The sequence below is a fragment of the Pseudonaja textilis genome, chromosome 3 (assembly GCF_049901715.1).
Source record: "Pseudonaja textilis isolate UNSWEBS1 chromosome 3, rPseTex1.2, whole genome shotgun sequence".
Taxonomy (NCBI): Eukaryota; Metazoa; Chordata; class Lepidosauria; order Squamata; family Elapidae; genus Pseudonaja; species Pseudonaja textilis.
Window position 1 is genome coordinate 47,885,536 of NC_141992.1, and position 14,200 is coordinate 47,899,735.

General features: G+C 38.7%; 1 protein-coding gene across 1 annotated transcript; it reads left to right on the top strand.

Annotated features, from left to right (window-relative positions):
- The first annotated feature begins 8,030 nt into the window (after nucleotides 1-8,030).
- LOC113449050 (triggering receptor expressed on myeloid cells 2-like) lies at nucleotides 8,031-13,871 on the top strand. Its single transcript, XM_026719992.2, has 5 exons — nucleotides 8,031-8,175; nucleotides 8,798-9,139; nucleotides 9,879-9,933; nucleotides 12,148-12,314; nucleotides 13,027-13,871. The coding sequence occupies exons 1-5, from the start codon at nucleotides 8,133-8,135 to the stop codon at nucleotides 13,116-13,118; spliced, it is 699 nt and encodes a 232-aa protein (XP_026575777.1). The 5' UTR covers nucleotides 8,031-8,132; the 3' UTR covers nucleotides 13,119-13,871.
- The last annotated feature ends 329 nt before the right edge of the window (nucleotides 13,872-14,200 follow it).

Here is a 14,200-nt window from a genome sequence, read left to right on the forward strand (position 1 = left end):
CATGGCAGGGGAAGGATACTGTAAAAGGATACTGTAAAATCTCCAGTCACCACCTCTGTGGTATTTTCAGGTTCTCCAAACTACTCAAAATTTCCGCTACCGTTTTTCCAGAACTGGTCAGAACCTGATGAATACCACCTCTGATCCTATCCCCTCCAAAAGTCACAAAGGAAGCCTCCAAAAAGCATATTGTGGGAGAAGTCTTCTCAGCCACCAATTTTCAAATAGAAAACCAAACGTTCTGAAAGTTCCTCAAAACATGGCTGTGTCAGCAGGCTTGGGGGATCTCAAGGAAATGATGATCTAATAAAATGGCTGCATCATTTTAACATCAGTTTTTCTCTACTGTCTTGTTATTTGTAATTGTTTTAATATTGTTTTTAATATTTTGATTTTGCAATTGTTTTTATTGTGCACCACTTTTTTGTGAAATGGGGAGCTATATAAATAGTATAAGTAAATAATAACAATAACAATGATAATAATGATAATGATAACATCCCAGCCGTTATTGTTTTCAGGCAAATGGTATTTCTTGCAAATTTTCCAATGCACCATTGTTGCTACCTTTTCATGGCATTGTTTGTGCAATCATCTTGCAGTACCTAACTTAGTATTCCATTATTTCTGTAGCTTCTCTGCAGAGAAAGAACTCTGCCTCAGACTGACTACAAACAATGGGATGAAAAAGTAGCAATAATGATGAATTTATAAATCTGAAGAACTGGTGGGGCCATGATAGAGACAAAGTAATAGAAAATAAAACAGCTAAAGTGCTCTGGGACTTTGGAATTCAAACAAAGCACCAGACCTGCCATATAACACCCCAGACTTAACAATTGTTAATAAGAAAGGCTAAAAAGACTGAATAATAGACGTTGCAGTTCCCGGGGACAGCAGAATGAAGGAGAAAAACTGGAGAAAATCACAAAATACAAAGATCTGCACATAGAAGTAGAATAACTATGACAAAAGAAAGCAATAATATTAATAATAATAGGTGCTCTGAGTGCAATCCCAAAACATCTGGAGCATCACTTGAACACCATCGGGGTTAACAAATTCACCATCAGTCAGTTGCAAAAGGTAGCTTTATTTGGAACAGCTTATATCCTACAATGATACCTTTAACACCATCAAATAACAATGTCTGTCTATCCCAGGTCCTTGGGAAGGACTTAATAGGTAGATAAAAATGACAAATCCAGTCTAAACATCTGGCTGACTGTGCAATGAACCATAATAATAAATAGTCAGTAAGACTTCACCTTAACTTGATGAGACATTTTAAAACTAATCTCAAACCTCCAAATTTACTTCTTTTAACACTGATTGTCAGTAATGATATATATATATATATCATTACTTATATTATTATAAAAGTAAAATAATTATAAAAATAAAGTAAGTATATTATATTATTATATTACTTATATTATTATATTATATTATATTATTAAGAATATATATATATGGTATTCAGCTTTGTTCGGGTATTTTCCCATGTCATTGTAGTTGTGCTTTTAAAGTTGTAGCAACGTTTTGGCAGAATCTCATCTGCCATCATCAGGCTTCTGTATTGTGTCCGTCTGTGACTCAGGATATGGTACGGACACAATACAGAAGCCTGATGATGGCAGATGAGATCCTGCCGAAATGTTGCTACAGCTGAATACCATACATGTAAGTACCTGCGAAAACTTAAGTATGTATTTGTATGTATGTATGTATGTATGTATGTATGTATGTATGTATGTGTGTGTGTGTGTGTGTGTGTGTGTGTGTGTGTGTGTATGTATATGTATATGTGTATATGTATATATGAATATATGTATGTGGATCTTTGGTTGTTCGGGTTTTCTCCCGCGTAAGATTCGAAGTATCTAGGCAACGTTTCGATGAAGTCTCATTCATCATCTTCAGGCTTCTGTCTTCGGCTCTGTGCTTCTCAGAGTGATGTGAGATTGCAGCTGCTTCTTCCTTTTAACTGCTAGTGGGGTGTGACTTGATTGGGTGGGGGCTTGGCTGTGTTCTGATTGGGTGGGGGTGTGTTCTCATTGGTAGGGGTTTGGCTGTGTTCTGATTGGTTGGGGGTTGGCCGTGTTCTGATTGGCTGGAGGCGTGTTCTGTTCAGGTGGGGGCTTGGTTGTGCTCAGGTTAGTCTTGGTTGCTGGGGGATTTGAGTGGGTGAGCTGTGATCTTGCTGTTTGGCTTCGAGTTCGTGGTCGTGCTGCATCTTCATAGTGGGTGTCGGTTTGCTTCATGTATGGCTCGGAGGGGTTTGAAGTGGGTAGTGATGCAGCTGCAGTGTGGCTTCTGGTCCATGGTCGTGTCTCATCTTCTGAGTGGGTGTGAGTCTGTTTTCTACATGGAAGTGTGGTGGTGGCATCTTGTGTGGCTCTCATGGGTGTGGGTCTGGTGTCATTCTTCATGTTGGGTACTTGTCTGTTCATGAGGGCGGGTTTCCAAATGGCTGGAAGGCGGGAGGTGTCATCTCGTTTATTCATGCTGTGTGGGTGTTTTTCTATCTCTATGGCTTCTCTGATTATTCTGCTGTTGAAGTGTTCAGTTTTGGCGATAGTTCTGGTATTTTTAAAGTCAATCTCATGTCCTGTGGCTTTGAGGTGTTGGACCAGGGAAGAGGTCGTTTCTTCTTTTTTGATTGAGTTCTTATGTTCTTCAATGCGTGCACTTATTCTTCTGTTAGTTTGTCCAATGTATGTGGTGGGGCAGGCAGTGCAGGGGATTTCGTATACTCCTTCATTTTCTAATTCGATTTTGTCTTTGGGGTTTCTTAGGATGGTGGATATTTTTCTGTTTGTGCAGAATGCTGTTTTAATGTTGTGTTTTTGGAAGATCTTGCTGATTTTCTCTGTAGTGCCTTTTATATATGGGAGGAGGGCTTTGCCGTTTTCTTGTTCTCTGTCTTAGATTTTGGTTGGGGTTTCTTTTTGGATTAGGTGGGTAATCTTCTTTCTTTGGAATCCATTGGCTGTTAGTATGTTGGTGAGAGTGTGTAGTTCGGTTTTTTGGTGTTGTTCATCGGCTAAGCATTTTGTTCTGGAGATGAGTGTCTCGGCTAGGGAATTGATCTGTGCTGGGTCTTCTTCCCTGGTCCAACACCTCAAAGCCACAGGACATGAGATTGACTTTAAAAATACCAGAACTATCGCCAAAACCGAACACTTCAACAGCAGAATAATCAGAGAAGCCATAGAGATAGAAAAACGCACACAGCATGAATAAACGAGATGACACCTCCTGCCTTCCAGCCATTTGGAAACCCGCCCTCATGAACAGACGAGTACCCAACATGAAGAATGACACCAGACCCACACCCATGAGAGCCACACAAGATGCCACCACCACACTTCCATGTAGAAAACAGACTCACACCCACTCAGAAGATGAGACACGACCATGGACCAGAAGCCGCACTGCAGCTGCATCACTACCCACTTCAAACCCCTCCGAGCCATACATGAAGCAAACCGACACCCACTATGAAGATGCAGCATGACCACGAACTCGAAGCCAAACAGCAAGATCACAGCTCACCAACTCAAATCCCCCAGCAACCAAGACTAACCTGAGCACAACCAAGCCCCCACCTGAACAGAACACGCCTCCAGCCAATTAGAACACGGCCAAACCCCCTACCAATGAGAACACCCCCCACCCAATCAGAACGCAGCGAAGCCCCCACCCAATCAAGTCCCACCCCCACTAGCAGTTAAAAGGAAGAAGCAGCTGCAATCTCACATCACTCTGAGAAGCACAGAGCCAAGACAGAAGCCTGAAGATGATGAATGAGACTTCATCGAAACGTTGCCAAGATACGATCTTACGCGGAGAAAACCAACAACCAAAGATCCACATACAAATACCCGGAACCTCAGAAAACAAGTATGTATGTATGTATGTATGTATGTATATATATATATATATATATATATTTGTTTTCTAGTTCGATTATGTGGATTTGTTGTCGTTTCTCCAAAGATCTAGCACGTTGATAGTCTCATCGCTTCGTCTCCGCTCGCTTCATATGAGATGCAGCCTCCACTGCCAGTGGTGGGACTTGATTGGGGCTTTGTTTCTGATTGGGGGTGTTCTCATTGGTGGTGTGTTCTGATTGGAGCCAAGCCCCACCTGAACAGAACACGCTCCAACCAATGCTAACCCCCAACCAATCAGAACACAACCAAACCCCTACCAATGAGAACACACCCCACCCAATCAGAACACAGCCAAGCCCCCACCCAATCAAGTCCCACCCCACTGGCAGTTAAAAGGAGGAAGCAGCTGCAATCTCACATTACTCTGAAAAGCACAGAGCCGGAGACAGAAGCCTGAAGATGATGAATGAGACTTCATCGAAACGTGCCTAGATACTTCGAATCTTACGCGGAAAACCAACAACAAGATCCACATATATATATATATATATATATATATATATATATATATATATATATATATATATATATATATATATATTCTTAAGTTTTCAGGTACTTACATGTATGGCATTCAGCTTTGTTCGGGTATTTTCCCATGTCATTATAGTTGTGCTTTTAAAGTTGTACCATCCCTCACAGATGAACAGTATACAGAAGCCTGATGTTGGCAGATGAGATTCTGCCGAAACGTTGCTACGACTTTAAAAGCACAACTACAATGACGTGGGAAAATACCCGAACAAAGCTGAATGCATACATACATACATACATACATACATACATACATACATATAAAACACAACACAGTATTCTTCATTCAATTGTTAGTCTTAATTTTGTGAAAACTATTTTTCTGCTCTGATTAATGAGGCTGCCTTATATTTCTGAGCTGCTTAAATTTCAGTTCAATATTTGGTGCCCCTCTGGTTGGTTTGATTGCTCTCTTGGAGCGATTCTTTTCCCCAATCATCTCACAGTGCTGGTGTAATGAAAAAGAAGACAGCTATATTGATATAAATTGTCTGGAAAGAGATATAGGAAATTACCCAAATAGGAAAAAGGGCTGGATCCAGAATTATGCAAACCAACCCTGACACCAAGTTCCCTCTTAGGGTAGAAGGAATGTCCAGTTTTCAAGCTGCTTCTTTGTCCTCAGCAAATTACAAAGCAGGGTTGGGGAATACTCTAGAACATCCTGGAAGGTGATGCTGGAGGCTGCAATTCTTTATCACCCATCACCTCCCAATTGTGACTGTGACTGTAACTTTGTCATTTGTATCCTTGCAGTTTATATGGACTGTTTCCTAGTATGATTTGATTGCTTATTGTACCCTATGACTATCATTAAGTGTTGTACCTGATGATTCTTGACGAATGTATCTTTTCTTTTATGTATACTGAAAGTATTTGCACCAAGGCAAATTCCTTGTGTGTCCAATCACACTTGGCCAATAAAGAATTCTATCTATCTATCATCTATCTATCTATCTATCTATCTATCTATCTATCTATCTATCTATCTATCTCTATCTATCTCTATCTATCTATCTATCTATATCTATCTATCTATCTATCTATCTATCTATCTATCTATCTATCTATCTATCTATCTGCAAGGATGAAAAGGAATAGGGAAAAATCACTTTTCCCAGCCATGCCACCTGAGGGGATATCCAATTAACAGGTCAGAAATAAACTTTTCTAGCTGGAACTCAATACATGCAAATCAAAGGCAACTTTTCATTTATGGGGCAGTTTATTCACTGAAGACATGCTGAGGACCAGAGTCCTAAAATAATATTGCAAAACTGAAAGAGAGAAAATAAGGGAAAGCAGTGAGAACAATTTACATGATAATCAACTTCCATGTTTCTCTGAGGTAAAAAGATAAAAGCTTGTGATCACTGAATATCTTTAAAAAGGACATAAAGAGGCAGGATGGGAAGACTCTTTATAGTCAGAAGTTATAAAAGGAAATCCTCTCCTCTCACAGAGTAAAAGATTGCAGGTTGGAGACCCCTGGTATATACAATATACTATGGGGATCTTAATGGTTCCTCTGATATTGATGCCCTAAATCCCGGACTATGGACACTGTTAGTGATAATCATATAAGCATTATCCTCCCCAAGAGAAAACAGGTAATAAAAAAGAGGACAACATAAAATATAGGCTTTTATACTATTGTAACATGTTAATTTATACAGAAATAGAAAATATCCTTGTAGTTCAAACTGAAATACAGCCATCACAGGGTATCAGGAAGATTGTGCCCTAGACTCTGTGCTTGTGAATTTGCATGCAAGCTTTCAGGCCTGGTTCTCTTTTGCTTTTTTTTAAATCTTTAATTGGAAGTTGTACAGAATAATTTTCCATAATAAAGCATGTTCTCAGTTTATTTCTTTGAAGAACTAGCAAATATAGGGCTTTCTCCTGCAACATACCCCAAACTATTAGATATGGCAAGTGGAAAACAAGAAAAAAATGTAAGGAGTAACAGGAATAAAAATAACTTGCAACTGGAAGCAGACAGGAGGAGCTATTAAATATGCAAACAGAAGGTACAGATCTGAGAGTAAAAGAAGAGGAACCAAGACCAAGGAAACAGACCAAAATATACATAGGAAGTGACTGTTAAGGTCGCAGGTATGATGAATGATTTGAGATATTTTCCACAATATGATTTGTTGTGCCCTAAAGAAGCCAAGTGATGAAATTAATCTAGCCTGAATTTGGAGCTCTGTCAAAGTTCTGAAATAATTGGACTCAATAAGCCAATTTCCAAGCTTAACCACCATAGCAAAATTTTAAAAGGCACTCAAGTATCTATTTAGTTTACTGATTTCCAAAATAGTAGTTGTAGTGTAGTCTGTGGCATAAACTTATAGCGTAAGTTTTGTAAACAGATGTCCATTTCATCAGAGGAGTGACGGTCCATCCCTAGCTGACATTTACATACACATATTGAGGAGGAATTACAAGCATAAGGTCAGAAGAAAATGCAGTATAAAAAGAACAATGTTCATTCCTGTAGAAAGTATCTATAAGTATGCAGATTGAATTATTTTTTAAGATTTTGGTTGCAACAGTGGTAGCCTTACAATACCACTAGATTTTATAGTCTGTACTACAGGATCACTAATTTGAAACTATGTAAACAAATACCAATCATACTTATATACCACTTCATAGTACTTTACAGTCTTCTCTAAGCTGTTTACAGAGTCAGCATATTGCAACCAACAATATGGGTCCTTATTTTATTGACCTCAGAAGGTTGGAAGGTTAAGTCAGCCTTGACCAAGTCAGAACCGAAGTCCTGACAGTGAGTTTAGTTGAGTACCTTTGCTTAGTAAGCTGTTATGTAAGATGAGTGATCTCTTTTAATTCTGCTTATTTCTAATCAAAGTGTACAAAATGCTGGTTTAACATGAGAACTCAGCATAATACATATAATTGCTAACATTATATCCAGGGCTGGCATTAGGTCCAAACTGAGTAAGCACCGGGGATCTTTGTGTTCCTCAATACTTCCAGCTCTTCACTTGATCCTACATCCAAAATGTAGTTAAACCAATTCCAGAGTTCCCCTGAAGGAGTTCTCACTCATTGCACATAATAGGAATTTTTTATTTTTTGTTTTTAAGAAAAAAAAAGACAAAGAAGTGCAAATATCTCTTTTGGCTTAATATAGACAGTGCCAGCCAGTAGCCAGCAAGACACTGGAGACGTCTTAGTGGCCTGATATTACAAAAATTATTTTTCAAATATAAGATTGTGTTCTAAATCTCTGGATTCCAGTGTATGTTTGTGCCACATTTGACTGCCTGTTAATATTCCTAGTGGCAAGCTGTATCATTAGAAATTACCAATTCATCAGGGAGACTCCAAATTTGAGTGTGAATGATTTGTAGTTGACTGTCAACACTGAAGACACCCTTGATGATCATCATGATTTCTTTCCCTGATATAGCAGTCCCTCATCACTGCTGATGTTCACATTTTTAGCAAATGCCAGACTTTTTTTGGGTTGGGCATTGCTTAATCTACAACAGGGAGCAACTTAAGTTCCTCTTCTTCAACCCTTGTCTCTAGTAAAGCAAAGTATTTGTCTGGTTACAAGTCTCTCTTTTCTGTTTTAATTAGCACCTCTTGATTTCCCACAGAAACATGAAAAAGCTTTTGTATCTCATCTTCCTGGTCTACTTGTCAGGTAGGAAATTGCCTTTCTGTATTGGTGATATAATTAATTGGCTATACGTTATTGTTCAATGGATTGTATGAAAGAGTCCAGTAGGAACTGGAAGGGCTTTCTGCTCATGACATTTTTTAAACAGGTTTTTTTTTTAATTATGATGTATCTCAACTCAGTAAGAATTCTGCTAAGTGATTAACATGTCCCTCCAGCTGGACAGACTTAATTTTTTTTATAATTTCAAATATAAGTGATAAAGCTATGGAAAAACGATTAAGATGTGAATCATGTTAGGGCAGAATAAAAAGAATCACTTTCAATGCCTTTTTTTCTACATATTAATATTAAAATGAAAATTTATTTTGCCATCAGATTTCATGGACCACAGATGACTTGGTTGGATGCTTAGAATATTATTGGGAGAAAAAAGAATATTCAAAAGGAGAGGAAAGCGGGGGGGGACTAGTAAAAGGGAGATCAGAAAGAATTTTAGTATAGTAATTGTTGATGGAGGGAACTAGAACACATTACTATTCTAGATGTATGGATCTATACGAGACTGTGAATAATGCAATTCAAGCCTTGCAGGCTAATTGCCCCTCTGTGCAAAAATAGAAGATTTTTCTTTCTTTTCAACAAGTGTCTACAGCTGAGATAATTACAGAGGTTTCCGGTGTTGAAGGAGGACCCATTTCCATCAATTGCTCCTATAGTCCTCAGAAAAACCAATGGAGAGAGAAAAGTTGGTGTAAGCACATAAGTGAGGCAACATGCCAGCATGTTGTCAGTGCCCGACGTTTTTGGCTGCCCTTCCTCAAGCGAAGAAATGGCACCACTGCCATTGCTGACAATATCCAGGAAGGGGTGCTCATGGTAACCATCAACCCACTCCAGAAACAGGATGCTGGTTGGTATCAGTGTATGACAAATTTCTTGGGGACTGTGAAGACCCTGCAGAAGGTCAAGGTGAATGTTCTGACAAGTAAGTCTTTAGTCCTAAACCTGTTCTGTGTCATCTTCAAAATAATTGGATTTGTGGTTACAAACCCTGATTTCAATGAAGCTTTAACCTGTTGCGCCAGAGGTGAAAACTATGGCCACTTTATGTGTATGGAGATTCTCAGACATCCAGGTCATGGTTGTCCCAAAGGTGCTTTTACAAGAGGCTACTGGGCTTTTTGGTTTTTCTTTGAAGATGTTTTGCTTGTCAGCCAAGATCTGAAGAAGCTTCTTGGGTGAGAAGCTAAACATCTTCAAAGAAAAACCAGAAAATCCAGTTGCCTCTTGAAAAAGCACCTATAGGCCGTTTGTGACTTTTGGACTTCAACTCCCAGAATTCCTGAGCCAGCATGTTTGGCTCAAGAATTCTGGGAATTGAAGTCCACAAGTCATAAAAGGGCCATAGTTCCCCACCCCTGTGTTATGCAAAGAGAGGAATGAAAAGAGAAAGAAAAAGCTAGAATGTCTGGTAAGCTGCAAAGAGAAGAAAGGAGTGGGAGTTTGGGAATCTTTATGTACATTTCAGGATGGAGAAGTAGAGGCCAAGGGGATGTCCAGTTCCGAAGATGGGAGGCCTGGGGAATTTCTTCTTCAGCACCTCTTCGCTTTCAGTTGAACTGAATTGAATCCACTATTTATAATAATTAATCTTGCTCAATGGTATGTTTATTATATTTATTCTTATTGACTTAATTATGTACTATTGCCATTTTTGCCACCAGATATAGAGAATTCTAATGTACAAGAGACACCCAGAATCCTTCACAGCATCTCTGGGTAAGACTATATGTACTTTTTTTATTCATTCTGCAGCAGAGTGTGCAATTCAACATTAATAGGCTTGGATTAGTGAAAGGAGGGATTTAATTAAATATCAGAAAGAATTTCACAGTGGTCTGATTTGCATTACAGTGGATCGGAGTGACACAGAAAGTGAGGCTCTTGCTTTGTTGTAGGTTTTGAAACAGACACTGGATGGTGCCTTTCGCTTCAGGGTTTTTTTTTTAAGCTATTTTTTCCCCAGTGGGAATTGGTCCCTACTGTGAAGCCCTATCTGGAAGAAAGAGCTTTAAAAATATTGTGGTATATATGCGGCATGGGGCACTTTGGGGTTTTTTGCCCCCACTGCTCCACATTGTTGGAAATCATCACAAGTGTCAGTGTTCCAAGTAATGCACCCATAGAAATTATAACTCCAAGGCAGGCAAATTCCTCAAAGAACAGTTTTATTGGGTATATCATATTGGCACAACTGGTGAAAGCCAACTCTAAAAGTTCCCACAGCGTTCACCTAATTAAAAGTAAAAGTTTCCCCCCTCCCAGTCACTGGTCATGCTGTCCAATCCAGGAGCTGGCTGGTTGCTTGGTTACTTCACTCTCCTCTGGCCAGTCACCTGTGAGAATGCCCTTGGTTCCCACAGGAAAGCTTTACTGTTTTGGCTACAAAACCCCATCTAACTATTTCCCCCCAGGGTTGTGTGGCTACCCTGAAGCCTCCAAGATGGCCTCAGCCATGATCAGGGTTGACAACCAGACTTTCAACAAGAAAGAAAATAAGAAATGTTAAGTAAGAGCCATGACCAAAGCCCCTTTTTATTTAAATTGTGCATACAAATCACCCCCAAAGCATAGCACAGATTGCACAGAGGCTGCCGCCCCCCTTTTTTACCCTCTGTGAGACCATATTTGACTGGGGGAAGCCCAATTATAACTTTCTGGTCTACTGACATTTTTTAAAATTTCAGCCAGAAATAACATTAAACTAAGAAAAATTGGGGTCGATTTTGGTACACATCAAGGAAAAAGAAAGCGCCTCATTGCTCTAAACCAGTTTTTCTCAACCTTGGCAATTTTAAGATGTATGGACTTCAACTCCCAGAATTCCCCAGCCAGATTGAAGACAAATGTAAAATAAATATAGACATTCATATCTCCAAAGCACATTCTCTAACTTTGAGTATTCTTAGCATTAACTGCATGCATATTCTAAAATAAATAGGACAGGATAGGAAAATCTGCAGAAGGATCCAAAAAGGTAAGGTAGCAGTTCAGACTATATAATCAGAGAGTTATCCTGTTTTTACATGCAATAAGAGAGGAGGCTTCAATAGTACGGTCACAGCTGCCCTCTTCACCTTTTTGACACCCCAGCAGCCCATAGACACCCTGCAGAGAATGAGAAGTTATCGTTGAGGGAATTCATAAGTGATTTCCCCCTTGATAGAGCAGCAATCCCCATTCAACCTGGTAGTGGGTTTGAAAAATCAGTGAGTTTCATAACTAAACCAAAACTGTTTGGTCAAATGGGACAAACATTATACTGCACAATTTAGATTTGTGGAGATATCTTTCTGTATGGGGGTATAATGGCTAAACTGAAAATCAGGCTCTCCTGCAAATTCACATCCCAACCTATATTGACACTTTCTGTGTGTCCAATTAATGTGGAACCAGAAATTCCAGAGAAAGAGAAGAAAACGTTGGTGAACTATTATTCACATTAATATTTTCAATATATATATATATATATACAGCCCAATTTCAAAATACTCTGGGCAATTATAAATAAAAATGTTAAAAACAAGAAAAAGATGCAATATAGACAAATCAAAGGGTGAAGATGGCAAAGGTGACAAAAACCAGTTGGGAATGCAAAGTAAGAAGCCCACATAGTCCACTCACTTCACACCAATAATCTCTACTATCAGTTTTCCTAGAAAGCACTGCTTAAAGGTAGTGAAAAATGTTCTGAGTTCAGTAACATCTGATGCTGGTTGTCTTTTTTGAACAGCAAGGATTCACTGCAACTTCCATTTCTAAGTTTTAATCCGGATAATTTAGAAATTGAACCTAGGATTTCTTCTTGGAAAGCAAGTGCTCTGTGACTGAGCTTTAGTCTTCGCCAAACAATACCCAAAGTCCCCTTTTTAAATAAACATTTTCATTCTACGTTATCTAATTCAGATATATTGTATTTGTGTTTTTTCAAAGCTTTTCTTCAAATGCTGGAGTCAATCTCACCTTCCTGGTGGCTGGCTTTCTCGGTTTCAAACTACTGGTTGCTATCATTATCCTAATTATTGCCAGAAACAAGAAGAGAACTACTGGAAATGAGAGCAGAGGAGAAAACCTGCATTTTCACCTCCCAGTCATCACAGGTGATGGCATAAGGATATAAAAAGAGTCATATAAGATTAAACCAAACCTTATCTCATCTAATAGCCAACCAGAGTCTTTTAAAAATCCCACAGACAATACAGGAAACCAATATCATTCTCTTACTGTTACCTAGCTCTGATCTAGGTAATGCATGGCACCCATCAGTCACCGTCAGTTATCGTCCGCTAAATTTGTCTAATTGCCATTAAAGCCATCTTGTGGTATGAGTTCTATTACCTACGTCCACGCAATGTGAAATAGTATTCTGAATACAAGAAACTGAAAGCTGGCTATAGCAGAGAGGTTTGTTCTTCAAGATACCTTATGTAGAAAAGTTAAAAGAGTGCAGAAAACTGTATATGCTCCCACATCGCAATATATTCATTTTGTATGAAAGGCTGAAAATTATGAGACAGAAAGAGCTGAAATAGGCATGTTGACACTTGCAAAACAAAAGCTTCCTGAGTTCCACTGCCAAGAAGAGCTACCAGGGGTCCTGTAGAATTGAGCACTTTTCACAACTCCAGTAACATCCCAGAATTCTAGAGTCCATTTTCAGTTACTCTGGAAAAATGATCGCCCTGGAAAGCATAAAAGATCTCACAGTTATGCATTGCTTTGCAAATGACTGCTTGTACTGTGCCTCCTTGAGTGAGCACTTCACTTTATGTTTCTATGCCAGGTCCAACTCAAATCTTCTTTTTCTCCTAGGTACCTCACAAGTTCTCAGAAACAGAGAACTTGCTGGCTCCTATTGTCATTTTAATTATTACCAGAAGGAAGAAGAACCGAATAGATCCTGAGAACTTACTGTTTCAGATGCTCTTGCTATTCTAGACAAACCCTCCGTGCCATTTTTAATGCAGACACTGAAGCAATGAGTCAGGACTTTGAAATCACGCAAACAACTGCAGCTCACAAGTTTTTCCAATGACTCATTGGCCGGTGTTGCTTTTGGATTCTGAATTTTTACAATAGATTGCAATTTCTTTTTTCAGTCTTTTTTTCTAAATCTCAGTGTTAAAAATGAAAACTATTGTTTTAAAAACAGTGTCAGTATACTAACATATTTTTGCTGTTTAAAAAAAAGAATAACTCCTATAACAGCTATGGCCATTGGCTTTATGTGTCTCTCTACCTCATTTCATTTTATTCTGCTTCTGCCTGTTCCTGTTTCCAACATAACAGGAAAGAACCCACATGAGTGAATTCGACAGGAGAAGAACAAATAAGAATCCATTGATCAGTATCCATGGGTAAAGTCCGAAGATGAGGTGTGAAAAAGTCCAAAGAGTCTAGATCAGGTGCTTGGAGTTCCCCTTGCACAGCCAAATTTGGCCAACAAGGCATTGAGAATCTGAAATGAATGCAGTAATACTGTTAATACTATTAATTGCATCATATCTTGGTGAGCAAACTGCACATGTAAGAATAAATGTAGCTTTTCTCCTTCTTTCCACTCTTATTATCATAACAGAGGATGTCATAAAAAAAAATAAGGGGTTGCAGCAAAATGTACATATCACTCAGCACAAAAGAATAAAAAAATGGAATTTCCATTCTGATCTCTGAATCATTCTTCTCTGAGTATATAGACCAAATTGTCTCCAACACAGAAGAAGCCTATAATTCATAAAAATATAAGTAATAATTAAATTAAGACCATGTTTCTAACAGGGTTAGAAACTTCAGTTTGCTTCAGTAACAAAAAGTCATTGTTTGGCCAAATAATCAAAATAAGCACTACTTTTCTATTTAAAAAAAATGTTCCCCAACATATGTGTGTGTGTGAGAGGGGGGGAAGGGGGGGAGAAGGAGAGGGAGAATGAATTGGAGGAGGATCATTTTGTTGACATAGATGTCCATTGCCTACCCCTATAATGTT